At 36.1% G+C, this 18226-nt stretch overlaps 1 protein-coding gene and 1 long non-coding RNA gene across 3 annotated transcripts in view; one reads left to right on the top strand and one right to left on the bottom strand.

Annotated features, from left to right (window-relative positions):
- ARHGAP15 (Rho GTPase activating protein 15) overlaps positions 1 to 18226 on the top strand; it is a 618649-nt gene that overhangs the window by 476922 nt on the left and 123501 nt on the right. For both annotated transcript variants that reach the window (XM_036253427.1, XM_036253428.1), the window contains one exon: positions 10925 to 11059. In XM_036253427.1, the coding sequence (XP_036109320.1) occupies positions 10925 to 11059 (135 nt within the window). The remainder of the gene's footprint in view (positions 1 to 10924; positions 11060 to 18226) is intronic.
- On the bottom strand, positions 11021 to 13982 carry LOC118625099. Its single transcript, XR_004958611.1, has 3 exons — positions 13844 to 13982; positions 13633 to 13751; positions 11021 to 11101 (listed from the first exon to the last, which is right to left on the bottom strand). It is a non-coding gene; the product is annotated as an uncharacterized LOC118625099 (long non-coding RNA).

Genomic DNA, 18226 nt, shown 5'->3' on the forward strand with positions numbered 1-18226 from the left:
CTTGGCATGACTATTACCTCTAACATACTTTATATACCTCTACCCTTCTTCTTCCTCACCCTCCTCCCCACCACTTTCCCCATGGCTGCTCATAAATTAAGATAATTGTTGTGTGACACCTCAACTCTGAAGCCTCCTTTGACCACCATCCAAAGCTAGATACCAAACTTCTACATTGCCATAACAGTCAACACAAAGTTATATGGTAACATTTACTATGATCCATTGTGACTTATTTTTGTTTTTCTAATTCTTATATACTGAAAGATTTTTGAACTTAGAAACCAGATTTTTCAGATCTATTTTTCTCACCCCAGCAGCTACAACTTGCCTATCACAAAGTTTGAATTTAATATTTAATAAATGAATTAATGAGTGACTGAACAACCTAATTATGTCTTCAGTATCAATTTTATTTGAACTGATTAAAAAAATACATTTTGAAAGAGAAAGATAAAACAAATACAAAAATTATGCTGTATATGTATGCTTATGTACATATAGCTATTATTATTATTATTATTGTTATTGTTATACTAAGAAATAGTGTCTGAAATCAGTGGAGGTAAAAATTTAACAAGTAATGCAAATATATCCATAAATAGTAAAATAGGAGTGTATTGGGCACGAGGCACTAGGCTAAGCCCTGGGGATACAAAGATTAATAGGAACAAACTCCTTTGGCGGAGGAATATAGTATAGTGAAATGATTTAGGGTGTGCCCCAGGAGTGATGGGATCATCGAGCTAGGATTAGAAACATAGTAATCAGGAGCTGAATTGGAGCCCAATGTAGGCCTGAGTAAGGGTTAGCAGCATAGATACCTGTGTGATGTCAGGAACCACAGGCAAAGGCCCAGCAGGTAGTGCCACGGATTTGTTTAGCATTAGACTGGAAGAGAAGACAAGCAAGAAGAGTATCTGCTTGCAGAAGCCTGTATCTCCCCACATACATCACAAGACATGATGCGATTAGCCCGAGTACATTTCTGCTCTGCCCCGAGAAGAGAGGTTCTTATGGGACCACACAGCCTGGACTGCTCGAACATGTCACAGTAACAGGTAACCTGAGACCATAATAAATGGTGTCTTTCCTTCTACAAGAGGATGTGTAGAAACCCTCAGACTTGGGAGTTTACATAGTTATCATCACCATCATCTTTATTTGAAAAGGTACTTATTAAGCAACTAATTGAGCATGTCTCTGTGTTAATGAAACAAACATAAAATTAAGAGGGGTAGCTCCTTTCCTAGAGATAGCACAACCCTAGTAGTGACACTAAAGAGAACTTGAGACTAGTCAAGATATAAAGAGATTAATATATAATTTTTTAGACATATTTTAATCCTCATTCTGTCTTTATAACTTCCCACCAATACCTCTTGCACTTAGCACGGCATCTGACACCTAGTATGTGTCTCATAAATAGTTTTAATTAATTAATATATTAGCTGATTTCATTGGTATTTTATCTGTTTGACTTTATATGGTTAATTGTAATACTGAAATTGACATATAGTTTATGTTAATGTAATATATAATGTCAATTCCTCATATAATAAATGGTGGAATTCATTCTTTCGTTTCATTTTCAACAAGCTCCCTCTTTGTTTTTGTTTTTTTTTTACTTTGTTTCTAAGTAGTTTCTTATTTCATAAGAAAACAGTTATTGCTATTGGGGCTCATTTTATTATTTGTAATTATTATTGTTATACAGTTATTAAATATCAATTGTTTATCAGTTGTAATTTAAATATTGAAACATTTAATTTTATCAGAAGTTAAATCTCCCATAAGATTCTCTCATGTATTTAACAAAGATTTTATGTCTATTGTTAGTTCAAGTCTTTGTATTTCTCCTCATTTGCCCTTTGTTATATATTTTTTTAACTATACAATTAAAGGCATAATTTATTATGGGCATGTGAGAAGAGTTACAGTAAAAAATGAGCATATATTCTGTATATGCCATAGTTTCTCAAATATCATGATGGTAAAATAAATTGGTGCACTAGCTATGAAGACATTTGGCAAGGTCTATCAGTATTTTAATCATACACACAACATTTGACCTGGAAATTCCAGGTCTTAGAATTTGTTATATTCACACAGGTTTATATGTATACTTACATAAAAGTGATCTATGTACAAGATTTTTCACAGTAGCACTATGCAAGCTATTCAACAATCGAAAATTGGTAAATTACTATGCATCCATAAAATTAAATATGTAGCTGTAAAATATAAAGAATGAGAAAGCTCTTTTTGTCCTGATTTTGAACAATTTCTATGATATATGGTAAGTGAAAAGAACCAAGGTGCAGAACACTGTGCAGATTATATTACTGTTTATGTTTTTGTTTTGTTTTTTTAAGTGGTGGTAGAGGGAAATATTGTTTGAGTACAGAAAATTTCTTTGAAAGCATACATTGGAAATTGATAACAGAAATTTTCTCTGGGGATGTGAACTGGCTACCTAGGGAGAGACTGGCAAGAGAATATTACAGTATACTCATATATTTGTAACTTTAAAGGATGTGGATACATTATGTGTTTCAAAATAAAATTAAAAATTTTAAATAATAATAAGCACCAAACTTTTTATATTAAATAGTTATAAGTTTTCAAGTGTCATGTTATCAGGTGTTTTGATAATTTTGATCAACTAGTTTTTATAGCTAGTTATAAAATAACCCACACTGTAAATTTTTGTATGAAATATGATTCTCTAGAATTATGGTAGAAAGGGACACAGAGTGATTTTATGCTTCATAGCTTTGAAAGCTGGAAGCCCCTAGAATCAGACAGGCAGACTCTTCTGAGGTTAAAAATATATATATATATCTAAAACTTTTCATTCACAAAAAAATAAATAACCAATTACTGATAATAGATGATTCATTAAATAATCTATATCATTACTCTGAACTTGAAACATTGTATAGACACAGAGTTAAGAAAATGCAGTTATTCTGTTGTTTCACAAAGAAACTGAAGCATAGAGACCCAGCTATCCGGTCAAACTTTATGCAAATAGTTGTAAAATTTATAAATTTCCCAACTCTTATTTCAGGTACCTCTGTAGAGCCCTGACTATTCTTGTGATATAAAGTAGAAAATTTACTTAATTATTCCCATGAACCAAATAATCAAGATAATTTAGGTAAAATATAATTATTATCCTCAATTATTGCTAGAAATCTCTTCATTTTGATGATCTTAAATTGACAACTAACATGTCTTATCTAGAAATAAAATGGTTTCAGTGAATGAAAGTATCACTGTCTTCAGCTATCAATTTTGTTCACCTTTTATTTCTATTTTTCTGATGGAATATTTCCAGACAGAAGTCTTCTAAACTAGTAAAAGCCAAGTTCTTCCCCTGCTAAATGATACTATTCCTAACCCCACAAATACCAACAATGTAATAAAAGGAAAATAGAAGCCAGAAATGATATTAGATTCTGAAAACATTTTGCCAAAGTCTGACTGACAAAAAGAGATACTGTCTAAATAGAAATTTTAATAATGTTAGAACAAGCCTGTACTAGATCCTTTCCAGGTGTTACTTAATTCTCACACAAAATTGGGAGGAAGAAATGACAGCTCTTATTAGAGAAATGAGGAACTCTCACATTAAAGTATCATTATATATTTGCCTATACCTACAACGGACATGTTTTCTGTATTTGGTCATTTATAGGGCTTGATTATATTTATTTCCTAGATATCATTGTGAGATATGTTTTGACGTGAACTTCTGTTTGATATTTACAAATGTAATATAACTCAGAGGAATAAATAGCAATGGTGTTGAAATTCAGAGCAGATAGGAAGAAAACTGAAACATGATTTTGTTGAAATTTAATCCTACGAATTCTCTACCCTTTGGAGTATGTAATGTATGAAATCATCCATGGAATTCAAGCAAATTTAGAATCTGTTTAGAGAAGACGGTCAAATAAAATGAACCATTGTGTACAGTGTCTGCAGAGTACAAAAAGCCTTTGACTGAATGGAAATAAGAGCAGTGTTGGAAGCTCTGAGTAAGAAAGGAATTAAAGAAATATATATTGGTACCATGATATATACCCTTTCTTAAAACTCATGATGCCAACAAGTAAAGTCAACTCATTTTTGTTGTTGTGTCGGTGGTGGTGGTGTTGATAGAATCTGAACAAGGCTACCTCTCCTCAATTCCTAGACAAAAGAAAAAAAAATTCTAGATATCTAGAAGTCTGGAGAGAAGCGTAACAGCGTAATGTCATCAACATTATTTTGTAAGGTGGTAATATACATGGAGTTATTACCATGGGAAGATATTTTATGTTATGTCATTGTAAATTAAAAATGCACAAAGCAATGACACATTTGTTATGCTTTCCATCTGTGATGCTTGCTTCACACATTTCAGTTGTACCTATTCATTATGTTATTATTTACATTCAAATGAAATCTGAGGAAAAATAAAAATAAGACATTTTTGTTCCTGACTCAGTTTCTGTGCTGAATATAGAAGGCTGTTCCACCACCTTCAAAGAGAACTAAATGTATTTTATATTAGCCTGTGATGTTACTTGCATGCCTTGGTCTTCTTAAGTGATGTCTGAAGAAATATACACAACATGATGTAATAAGAAGCAAGCCAACCTGGCATGCTAAAATATCCCTTTGGATATTAAGAAATAAAACCTTTAAAAAAAAAACAAAAACATTTTAGTGTCTTAGAGAGTTCTGGAAATATTCTTGGTTCCTCACAGTTCCAGAGACAAAAAGTCCAAGATCAATGTGTTGGCAAGGTTGCTTTCTCCTGAGGCCTCTTGCCTTCGCTTATAGGTGGCCATCTTCCTCCCGTGTCTTCACACAGTCTTCCCTCTGTTTGGGTCTGTATTCTAATTGCCTCCCCTTATAAGGACACCAGTCATATTGGTTTAGGGCCCATCCACCAGAACTCATTTTACCTTAATTACCTCTTCAGAGGCCCTGTCTTCACATACAGTCACATTCTACGATAATGGGGCTTAGAACTTTAACATATGAATGGGGAGGAAGGGGCACAGTTCAGACCAGAGCAAACCATATATTTGGAGTGATATTCTTTGAGTATATTGAATTTGTTCCTGCTTCTACTGAAGGTCAATAGAGTATTATTCTATGGCACAGAAATGAGATGTAAAATGTCTAGAACCTAATCTATAATCACTTGAGTAGGATTTCTGAGCACCTGATGAAGTCCTCTCCTTTGAGAAATGGAAAGCAGCCTCAACAGCAATAGCTTTGAAAAGCACATAATACAGTCCCTGGTATAAATAGTCTTTATTGAATCTGTATTTGTCTAATAAAAATTAAGTGATCAAACAAATTAACTGGCAAACTGGTCCAGTTTCCTAAGAATGTCCTCACTGAGTCTCATGTGATACCCAAGGTATTGTAGGAAGCGGCTTTAGTGAGTCCAGCATGTGACGATCTGCTTTGGGCATAGGATTGACATCACCATGTTTGAGAATTTGGAACCTCTCTGATCCACTAGAAATCAAGTGTCACTTTAAGGAGCCAACACAACAGGAAAGGTTGAGCTAATTGAATGATTCAGTGAACTTCCTTTTGATCTTCTCCCTTAAACACGAACCTAAAATTCAACTACACCCTTGTAGATAGAGTGTTTTATCCACTTTAATATCTAATCTTCCAGTTTGATTTTATGGTCAAACATATTATTATTTTTCAGATCTATAGTCCTTTGGCATCTCTTTCATTCATGATGGGACTTTCTTATGCCCAGCAGGCCTTCCAGATAAGGTTTCCAAATGGTCATCTGCACTGGAAGCAGATGCCACATTCTTTATGAGTTTCACAATGTAATAGGTTCTTGTCACTATATTAATGAAATCAGAGCTATCCTCTCCATATCCTGGGAAAGCTGGGCTATCTCTTCCTCTTTTTTATTGCAACCGTGACATCAAAGTTGGAAAGAGGCTCTAACAGTGCCATGGGGAAAAAAAACACAAGCTAAAAAAGGACATGTGTTTCAATACACAAAGAATTACCTCTGTACTCTTCGGTTACTACTTCAGGCTAGATAGTTCAGGTGGTCTGCAACCACATTTCAACCAATACTGGGTTACTATAGTGAATTTAGTTAAAATCAGACCTGATATTGCAGGACTGGTTATACCAAACTATAGAGCAATATATAATACAAGAAGAAAGTGGTAAACTATTCATGATATTTATTTATTACATTTCATTTATTTTGGGGAGGGAGCTGTCACATGGGAGGAAGTTGCTACTGGAATCTGGTGGACAGAGGGCAGGAATGCTAATAAATATCCTGCAATGTGGAGGGCAGTCGTTCAGAGCAAAGAATTTATTAGTGACACTTAGATGTGCCTTTTTCCTTGGAAATTACCGTGACCTACTGTGGCTATCAAAGGCCCATCTTTCAGTTCTTCTTTTTAAGAAAGATTGTTCCCAATAGCTACTGTCGATTTTTTTTTTTCTTTCACATATAATTGTTTTTAGCTTGATGTAGATAACTTTTTACTTCAAACATAAATAAAATACACAAAATACCCTTGAAGAAAGAGCATTTCAAGATGACCTTGTTTGGATACAACATTTAGGTGTAGTCTCATAAAACACACAGTATTTGGATTTGGGAGTTTTACTCATCTTCAGTTCTGTTGAAATGCTTTAAACCAAAAGCCGTGACCCAAATGCATTGAAGATAGTCTATGTGGAAGTCAGGAGAAACCAACACAGATGAACAGAATGAGGATTGTGAGGGACTTTTATTCAGATAGACTTCCTCACAGTATTGGACTCTTGCATGCAAAGTTTTCATATGACCAGCGGCATCATGCGGAGGTAAACCCTCTATTGGTTTGTGATGTTCACTGGGCACGTCTGCTGCCTTACTGCCTTACAGTTTGTCCTTTCGGCCTTCATTCACCTTCCTCATCGTAGTGGTAGCTTGGATATGACTGTTGCTTACTGCTTTCCAAATGTTTTTCAGATATGGCTTCTCATTGATACCAACAACTATTCTTCTGTCTTCATTTCGCAAATAAACAGATATATAATGAATTGGCAGTAAATCTAGGCCTGATATTCTGTATAATCTTCTCACTCTGGCATCTGTCCTCTTCAGTCCATCCGCACATAACAGTTTGCCCCATCTTTGCCCCTTTCCTGAATGCAGTTTTTTTTTTATTGCCAATTTGTTTTATATCTCTTTATATAAGAATCTGTTCCTTCTATAAATGCGTAATTGTAAAAGATGAGTCAGTTTACAGGTAAAAGCATAGCCTTGAGGAAGACATTTAGGGATAAAGATTTAAAAGTCACTATCTGAGATGTAATAGTAAATCTACTACTGCTTGCAATTACCATTTATTTACTTTTTCCCTTTTAGTTTCTGCTGCAAAGTTTAAGTCTGAACATTGTGGTTTTTGGGGTTGAGGGTGCTTACTGGTTCCTTATCCTGGATCGATCACTTGTCAGCCATGGAAATATTACTTCATCTACCCATGCCTCATTTCCCTATCTGTGAAATAGAAATGATGATAACGATATCATGGACCTCATTTTTTTTATTGAAAAAAAAATACATTAGATAATGAATGTAAAATGTATAGCATAGTCGCTACTGGAATGTAAGCACTAAGTAATTGTTGGCTATCGTTTTTCTTGTAGAAAGCATCCTGAAATGTAGTCATGTGAATTTTTTTCCACAAAAAGTTTTGATTTTGACAATAATTTATCTTTAAGGTCATATTAAAGAAATCTCAGTATGTGTATATCTAGTTTTCTAGTTCTCTGTCTACCTACGGTAAACTTCAGAAATCAATATTTATTGAGTAACTTCTACAGACTCTTATAGGCTTCATTATAGTGGTTCTCAACTGGGAATAGCTTTTCACAACCAGGATGTATTTGACAATGTATGGAGATGTTTTTCGTCATCACCACTGGGAAGTGTCACTGGCATTGAGTGAGTTGAGGCCAGCGATGCTACTAAACATCCTAGAATGCAAGACAGCCCCCAAACACAGAATCAGTCTCGAAAGGAAGAAGCATAAGACGTCATCACTGCTATCAGTTTACTTAGAAAATGCATATCAAATAGTACAAATGTCTTTAGAATGATACCTGTTAACACGGAAATAGGATTACAGTCATCTTGAGAACTGGTTGGATTCATGAGGAGGTGTCTAAATATGGGCAAAACTGTATGTTTAGATAAGTCACAGTGGCCTTGAAAAATATACCTTAAAACCCTCTGGTTTATAAAAACTTAATATAAAAATTAGATACCATATTTCCAACTATTTCCCATATTATTTCCTCAAGAACTTGTTGGTGTGCTACAAATTGTTTCTGTGTTTTTGTTGTTGTTGTTTTCTTTAAGTGAAGACTACATAGATATCTAGGGTAGGTATGCAGGTGTAAGTAGCACAAGTTGATAATGATGTTCCATTGCATTTCAAGTGGACATAATTAAATGGTATTTATTGATTAGTAAATTTTTAATGTATATTGAAATATTCCATTTTTACAATCATTTGAATTAACTGGTGTTAATATGACATGACTAATGTTAATGGCATTTGCATTTGGTCACACAATTATTTGTTCTTGTTTTCTTACTCAATATGAAACCACTTTCTTTTTGCCTGAACATTTTTCTTTGACAGTCTCAAACCTATGTATCAGAATAGCATTTTATGTTGGACTTTTTTGATCAATTTTTGGTAGAGATAGTTTTGTGTGGGGGTACGTGTGTGTGTGTGTGTGTGTGTGTGTGTGTGTGTTTAAGTTTCCACTTAAAGTTCAGTGCCAAAGCTACAATACTTATACATTTTCTAAATGTGTTTTAAGCAATAAGTTGTACAACATTTTTAGAACATGTGTTAAGCTATTTCTCTAAGAATGAAGCTCTTAACAAAACATAAGCACTCTGCATGAGATCTTAGCAGCAAAGTGCTTAAAAGATAAAGTAAGAATTGGTACCATGGGAAGAACACCAGCTGTAGAGCGCACAGGTCCATTATGAGAAGTATGGTAGTGGGTAGGGAGAAAATGATTTAATCAGGAGTAAAACCAATTTTATTATAAGGGCACGCAGGGGGTGTGGCACCATAGTGAGAGGGACATTTCAAAATATCTGACAGATTTCAACAATGTGAAAACCCCGTTCTTTAAAGTGACAGTAAACCCCATCAGGTCTCCCTTTTTGATGCTATTGTTAACAGTTGACTGTTTAAAGCTGGCCTGCTAAGATGCTGTCGTCCTATTTCAATAGTGTGTAGCCAAATAAAAGACTAATTGTTGAAATACAATCAATCAAAAATGATTGCAGGGCAGAAGGAAGGTCTCCTCTGCTGATTTTGTTGTGGATCAGATTATTGTATTATGATTGAGGTAGCAATGAAGACTGAAAAGGAAGGAAAAAAGAGCCCATCTGAAATACACAGATCCACCTTCATTCCTTCTCATTGCAAACGTCCTAGTGAGCAGGAGCATCACTTACTAGCCCTGGAAATAATAGTCTATTTAGGAAAAAAAAGAGATCTGATAAAGATTTCAGCTAATATTTTTTAAAGGACACAAACAGTATTAGCAAAACAACTCATGCAGAGATTCCCTACAGTGACAATTCTCAGCTTTTTTTTTTTTTTTTTTTTTTTTACATTTTTGGTACAATTTCTTCTCTGCATTGAAAAACTGGCACCAAGAGGGCATGTGAATCTGAGCCTAAGACACTGGTAAAGAAACAAAATTCCAGTGGACTAAATACCTGTTAAGTTCTTGCCAGGATACTCAGGTTATCTGAAATGATTAGCTTTAGTTTGTATTAAGCCCAAAATCCAACATCTTTTCCATATCGCATGTTTGGAAAGACAAATACTATGTATCAGCTGCAATGCTTTTGTGCCTGCATCCTTTTAGTAGTATGAAAGCATGTCCTTTTCAGACCCTATTATACCACTTCTTGGGGGAAAATGATTCCAGGCTTTCATATTGAGGGCAAAATGGAATAATAATAATAATAATAATTGCCCAACATCCCTGTATTTTTTTCTAAAAACTTCACATTGGCATTTATATTCTTTAATATTTAAATGTTTCAACTCGCTGAGGCTTCCCAAGCAAGCATTTCCGTTGCTTCTAAGAAGAGTTGGTAAGCACTTGTGGTTTATCTTCAGTGTGTTATCATTTTGACAGCTTTGCATAGCCGGCGTGGGCCAACAGGGGTCTGTCTAATATTGTTGCTGGGCACATTTTCCTCGATGAAATGGAAACTAAGAAAAAGATATTCTTGAAGCAGTAAGAAGGAATTAATATCCTTTCTCACTCAGTATTCTATTCCTTGCTGACTTTATATTCAGGGGGAAAAAAAGAAAAGGGAAAAAAAAAAAAAGTGTTACCCAGTATTCCCTTGTACATAGCAAGGCTAACACATGTAAAGCAATAACTCATTTTCTATCGCCATGCTTAGCATATGTCTCCTGTTGGCTCAGCAAGGCCTTTAGCCCGGTCCCTGGAGCCGGCCATCATTGGCAACTCTTAGCCCCTCGGCCTCAAAACCAAATAGCTTTGAATCACGTTGAGCTGTGATGCTAATTTTCATACCGATGCATTCTGGGAATAAATGTCTCTGACATTCTGTGTCAATGGCGCCGTCTCTTTGTGTCTCTTGCTTTTTTGTTAGCTGCATTCCTACAGATGGTATTCCATTGAAAATGTTCCCTTCCTACGGAAAAAGGGGAAGGAAAAAAAAAACATGCACAGCACCAAACCTCTAGGTGCAGAAGGCTGTTAACGGTTGCTGATGATAGTAGGCAAACATTAACATAATAATTAGTGTCTTGTAATTGTTTCATTAAAACCAGTTGTTCCATTTCTCCTCGTGTTTTCCCAGAAGAGAAGCTGAATTTGGACGACAGCCAGTGGGAGGACATCCACGTTGTCACCGGAGCACTGAAGATGTTTTTCCGGGAGCTGCCTGAGCCGCTCTTCCCTTACAGCTTCTTTGAGCAGTTTGTGGAAGCGATCAGTAAGTACCTCGCCCAGGAGCTCGGTGGGCCGAGCTGGCAGCCTGGAATTATTCAGGAAATGATAAGCATGGCGATCATAGCAATCCTGCAGATAATAATATCCCCAGTGCGCCACAACTTCTATTTTAGTGTTCGTGTTTTGATGGCTTATTTTTATTTCTGGCCCTGTGATATTATCTGAGGGTTTTTGTTTTTGTTGTTTGTTTTTTTTTGTTTTTTGTTTTGAGAAAAAAATAGGCATTGTGTTTAAGGTAGCCAATGTTCAACCAAGCCTCTTCAGATGAAAATAGCTTTTCATAAACTGTTGTAAAGAGGTCACCGTTGGCACCCAACCCCTTCCTTTATACTTTCAGAATTGCAGTGAATTTAATTGAGTACAAAGGGTTCTTGAAAAAGAACCTCAGTGCATTAAATATTACATTTCATAAAGAAGTGTTAAATCATCCACTGAGTCATCACCTTCTCTTCACTCATTCAACTTTCACCCACCGACACTGGTGAATAGTCAGCTCCAGTCTGCTTATGAGCAGTGTGAGGAGTAAATTAAGTAATGGCAAGTTTCTTCTGTTGAACTGGTGAGTTTGTGGGAGGCTGAGTTATATCACTTACTAGTCAACTGTCGTACACTCTATGGAACTTCCTTTTCTATTATTTTCTTATCCATAAAACACATACACACTTAAGTAAAAATGAAGGAAGGAAGGAAGGAATGCAATCCAAATGCAAGGAAACTTCTGCTATTGATTCTTAGAGAAGCGACTACTAGTTCATCCCTAAATTTAATAGCTTAGAGCACACTTCGTATAATTGTGACAGCTTGGGAAAAGTTTCCTGGCAAATAAGTTGATTCAAGGAGGAAAAAGAAAGAAGAAAGAAAGGTAAAATTAAAAAGCTTGCAAGCCTGGAAGGAGCTTAATTAACGTCCAAACAAGAAAAATCTGCAAGAAAAAAAATGCTCTACTTAGGAGGTCTGGTCTTGGCTGGCGGTGTGTGCTGTGTTCCCATTAGTGGGAGCGGGAATTTGGGGAGCCCATTTGGAGAACAGCCCCTCAATATGCCCTTTTATTCTGTTTAGTTTTTTTTTTGTTTGTTTTTTTTTAATTTCACACCAAAAAAAAGCTCTGGCAAAATGATATCAACAGGAATAAAGCAGAGTTTATTCTTCCAAATTATTCTTCCAAATTCTTTCTCTTGTTGCCTGCTCACGATTTCAGGTTGTGCTGCTCTGTGGTGGTGGTGGTGTTGAATATAGTAGCCCTGACTATGGGTTTTGAGGTGAGGCTGGACCTCTTATCTCCTGTCATAACATTTCATTTCATGAGCCCTCTGCTTCTCGAGAAAAACAGTATTTTATAGTTCCCAGGCTCTCTTAACTTAAAAGGAGGAATAAAGAAAAAATAAACAATCACACATTTCCATAACAGCTGATTCTGATATTCTGTCTTGGAACACACAAGCACGGGACATCATTCACAATTATAGGACCGTGTTCTGGTAGGAAATTGGAGAGACTTGCATTGGGGTACCTATCTCCAATCACGTATATTTAAAGAAGTCACATAAATTTCACATTATGGTTTCCTCACTTTTAAGTGAAGATTATCTTATTTGGAAACATATTTGTACACATGCTGATCTGAGGGCTGTGATACAGGATCCCCATTAGTGACGCTTCCCTGAGTTCACCTGATTTTAATGATATTAGGCAACCATTCCCTTAGCTTACACTTTATGGGAAACAGGCCCTCAGAAACCAGGTGAGGGTGTGTTCTTTGAATTTCCAGAAAGAGTAGGACCATTCCTGTACTAGTCTAGGATCAGGTCCAAACGGGGCAGGACTTCAGAAATGCTCGCATGGTCAGAACAAGGCAAAGTGGAGGTGGGAAGCATCTGTTGCCGGCACTTAAAAAATGGGTCATGGTGAGAATGAAAGAGACAGTGCTTAAGAAAGTTCTTTATAAATGCAAGGTGTTGCATAAATGTTAACAGCTTTATTGAAATCACTCTAGAAGTGAAGAGACGGGACAGTTTTCCTTCACTGCTCAAGCAAGGAGAACCAATTTGAGCAACCTTGCCTTACCTAACTCGAGACAGTGCTTAATGAATACATAAAACGAAGGGACTAACCAACAGGGTAATATGTCTGAGAAATATGTTGTGATGCTGGATGGAGGCATCTGTTCACTAACCATGTATTTTGGGATAACCCTGAAATTAGTTTTTCTGTTCTCAACTCAGCTCTAGGTGTAAGTCATTGAAATATTCTCAAGAAATGGGAGACCTTTCTCCAAATCCTTGGCAATGGTAAAACCATACCTGAGGAAGCACTGGTACCCCATTGTGCACCAAATGAGTAAAAAATATAAATGTAAAGCTATTACTGTTCACCCAGTCTCAGAGGGGTGCTGAGCTTAATCATCGCTCTCACTGCCTCTTGTAAAATCTGTACAGTCAGAAGCTCAACAGACCTGTCCACCAGTTCTTGGCTTTTATAAAAGGAATAAACCAGGACCCGACCAGATAAAGTAAATGACCATATATGTGGGCTATGAGCCTCTCTGGCCATTCTCACCCTTCTCTTCTGTGCTCTGTGCCGTCGGAAGCCTGACCTCAGCCAGCTGTTTTTCCTGTGTGCTCTGGAGGGCTATCTTCCTGCTACCACGGCTAGTGGAAGCCACAGTGGTAGATAGCCTGAGAAAGGAAAGAAACGGCCAGGCAGTTTATTAGTTTACTCTCCAGCCACTGTCCCTTGCCTACCCATCTGCCTTGGTTGGCTTCTGTACCTGACGATCTGTCTCCTCCATGGCCTGAGCGTGGGTGGACAGACCCAGTCTGGTTCCAGCTTCTGTCTTGTGATGTGGATCCTCCTCTTCTTCCCCTCCAGCCTGGTAGTGACTTCCTGTTGTTGTTGTTGTTTTTTATTTCTTCTCTCTTCTTTATTTAGCTTCTTCATTACTGGGTAACTTTTTCCCTGAGTCAAAATAATTTGCTCCATTGGTATAAATACTTCACGTGTTTTCTGTTCTTTGGTTTAAACACTAGCAGAACAACATGCCAGTCAATGTCACAGTTCATGTAGCTGTAATGTCATTTCCCTGTTCTCTCTCGCTGCCCCAAGCCCAGTTGGTGGAGGCTTAGCATTTTTATTTGGTCCCAAATTGAGAGATCTGTTACCATTTTATGACAGAGTTAAAAGGTGAATAGACCAAAGGAATTTTACATCCATCTGGAATGCTTTACCTCTGAGGAAGAAATTTTATTTCATGTATAAGCAATTAATGACTACTTGTGCTATTTGAATTACTGTTAATTTTTATTATATGTCTGAAAGTCATCATTACATATTCTAAGAAAAGAGGACAGAAGGCATTTACTTTTTAAAATAGTTTTTTGGACCCAAAACAAACATTATTATGATAAGAACCTGCAATTTCCATACTGATCCCTTGTCTGATGACATCCATTGGGGTAACAAAAACACTAGAGATTGTTTTATATTTCAGAATGCAAGTACCAGAGTTATTGATCTGAAATTCTATAGTTAAGGTCAATGCAACTGGGTCACCTGCAGGGTTATTTCATGGGGATTTAACCCACCGACTGCAATGACTAATTCCCTGGAATTGACTTGTGCTCAAGGCTTTATTAGTACTGTAAATGCGAACTTGGTACAAAAATACAGCTCTAGGGTTTTATGATAGGTAATGCAATCTGTGACTACAGGCCTGCAGGGGTCTGGACATTTCCAGTACATCTAAATCCTAGGAAATGTACTAAGTTTACCTCTATTCCCAGTTTCTGTCTGTCCTGGTAACTCTACAGATCCAAAAGAGAAACAAACAAAACAAAAAAGTGTCTTTTCTATTTTAATATCTGCATTTTTTTCCAAAATTTCTGGGAAATGGAAAGAGAGGAGAAAAACTGATTGCATTTTTTGTAGTTATCTCATTTTTTCCCTAAGAATACCAAAGCAGGAGATATTGGAGAAGTGGAAAAATTATGTGGAAAATAATTTCTAGCACATAAAGTTACTATGAGAATTAAATAAAATATTTTTCTTACTCTATATTAGATGCTCAATAAATGATTGAAAAGAAATTCATTTTTTAGAGCAGTAAAGCAAGTCACAAAATAGTTCCCAAGTTCATATGGCTCAAAAGATTAAACTCAGCATTCGGTTTCAGACTCTAAAACATAAGTACTTTCCATCCTCCTACACTGCCTCTCTGGGAATGTTTATCTAAAAGAAATCTTGCTGGAAGAATAACTAACTAGCTGTTGCCAAATATCTGGCTGTTATATTACCCTATGTAACACCTATATGTCCTCTATCATTCTGTAGAAAACAACAACCTTTTCTATTTTCTATTTTTTTTAAATCACGGTTAGACCTCAATTAAATGATCAGAAATTTTAGTTTTGAGGTTTTTAGGTTAGAAATAAGGTAGAACTTTCCAAGAGTGAGCAATGTTTCAATATTTACTACTAGATACTAAAAGCATCAATTCTTAAAATGTGAGCTTCTCTGAGTACATTTTTAACTCTCTGCTGTATTTTTTATAACCAATTTTTCACCCATAACCTTTTGAAATTCATTTAGACAGACACAGCATTGTTTTCCTACTTCGTGTGAGTAACTATTTTAAGTTTAAGTGTTTTTTGGTATTCTTTTTTTTTTTTTTTTAAGGTTTTCACTTGTATCAAATTACAACATGCAACAACCCAAATTTTACAGAGGAGTCTGTGATGGAGAGTGGTGAATTGGGGCTATCACTTCACATCCCCAGGCTTACTCATTGAACTCATTTTTATTTCTTCCAGTGGTTACCTTTATAACTCTGGATAATATCTCTACTTTTTGAATGATCAACTATGGATAATACCTAATATGAAATATTAATTTATTCACTCCACTTCCTGCAATATTTGGTAGTCATAAAATATATTTAGATGTTAAATAATACACATAAACCTGTTTCTTGTTTCATCAACAGTCAACAATAGCTCGTAACTGTCCTTTGTAAGATGAATGTGTTTTTCTTTCCACTCTTTCTTCTCCCTCTCTTTCTTTCACAATCATTAACTTCTTTAAATTTTAATGGTTGTTCTAAGTCTTCAGTGGTTTGACCAATTACAAAATTAATAAACAGCATTTATATTTACAATGTTTTTAGTCTGTAACTTTGCCTGTCCAAGTGGTTTCACAAAGATTTCTTCTCTAGAGTTGTCACAATCCTTATACTTCTCAAAAAATATTCCTCACCCAGTCAAATAGAATCTATTTTATTACACTCCAAAATATGTTTAAACTCTTGGCCACATTTGGTTCTCTTTGTAGTTGGATCATCATTTTCTTATATATATTTTCTATTTATTTTTTCTGTACTTTTTGATTGCTTTTCTTTTTCTTTGCTTTTTTCTCCCTTTGTAATGTCCTCACTCTTTTCTGACACTATTGCGCAGAGTCCTATTTTTCCCAGAATGCCTGTTTGCTAGAACCTTCTGTCTGTCTAAGTCATATTGAGTGGTTGCTTCCAGGAGAGCTTCAGGGTGTTCAGCCAGGGATTTCTTTCTGCTTTCCCAGTTGGAGACACTGTTTTCTAGAAGACACACGTATTAGTTTTCTTATTGCCACCATAAAAAATTGCCTGAAACTTAGTGGCTTAAAATATAGTGATTTATTACATTACAGCTCTATAGGACAGAGTCTGACGCGGTCTCACCGGGCTGGACACAAAGTGTCAGGAGGACTCCACTCCTACCCAGAGGCTCCAGAAGAATCCACTTCTGTGCTTTTCCAGCTCCCAGGGGCTGCCTGCGCCAGCGTTTCCCTTCCTCCACCTTCGCGGGCAGTAGCATGGCATCATGTCCCTCTGCCCCCTGCCAGTCATCCCTCCATCTGACTGCCTTTGGCCTTCATCTTCCATTTCTGAGGACCCTTGTGATTACACTGCCCCCCCCCACACACACACACACATAACCCAGGACACCGTTCCCACCTCAGGGTTCTTGACTTAATCATAAGAAATCTTTCACCATGTAAGATAACATATTCACTGCTCTGGGAATCAAGGCATGTAAATCTTTGTGGAGTCATTTTTCTTTCTACCCTGTGTTCCTCCCTCTCTTCATGTTCACAGGTAGCACCTGCTCCACGTCCATGTCACAAATGCTCCTAATCCATCACTGTTCACGTCCCTTCTCTCAAACCCAAGTGATCGACAGAGCTGACATGACCGTGAAACTATAGATTGATTAGTAGATGATAGAGAAGTGAAGAGAATTTACTTCATGCATTTACATACAAGATGTCATCTGTTATTTGTGAGGGATGGGCTTAAAAATTTGACTTAAGCCTGGACCAAAGCTCATTTATTCAAGGACTATCTGATCATTTCCTTTTGGTCAAGTTCTTCACTTTAGCTCTTTGGTGCTCATGACTGAACATGTGAGTTTGTAGTTGCTGAATTTTTGTATTCTGAATTTTCAAATTTGCCTCTTGTGTGCAAAAATAATTAATTTTCTTCCCACACCTGAGTAATGTTCAATATAGTTCCCATCAAGAGAATGCAATCAAAGTCGATTTCTTGATCAAAACAACCTTATTAATTATTTAATTACATGAATAATTAATTTTATATTAATATTAATTTCTTTGTCATGTTTTCCAGCTTCTCTTAAGAAAATATTGTATGTACTGTCTATTATATAAATCATGCTTACTGTATTCATGTGCATATACATGTATGTACATATGCATGTATCTATATAACAGATAAGGAAGAAATGATGAACTGAGAGAGTAATAATGTTATATACATGTCTTCAATTTAAAGGCTGTAGTCACATATACATTTGAAGACAATATATTTTTTAATGCCCAGACTTTGTAAACACTGATTAATTAAGCAGTAAAACCAATTGTGAGAAACAGTACCCATAACATTGACTCAGCGCCATTAAAATGCAGACTGTTAGTCACCAAAGTTAGAGCATACCCCATGCCTAGTTCTTAAATACAACTCATACATTTGTCATATATATGACATATATAAAATATCCTATATTCTGTCAGTCACACCATCCTCATATAAAAATGATTTAAATTAATGACATTGCCCAATGGCAGGAAGTATCAGTTGCATGTCCGAATGTTTCCCGCCATG

Source organism: Molossus molossus, unplaced genomic scaffold (genome assembly GCF_014108415.1).
Source record: "Molossus molossus isolate mMolMol1 unplaced genomic scaffold, mMolMol1.p scaffold_m16_p_11, whole genome shotgun sequence".
In the NCBI taxonomy this organism is placed as follows: Eukaryota; Metazoa; Chordata; class Mammalia; order Chiroptera; family Molossidae; genus Molossus; species Molossus molossus.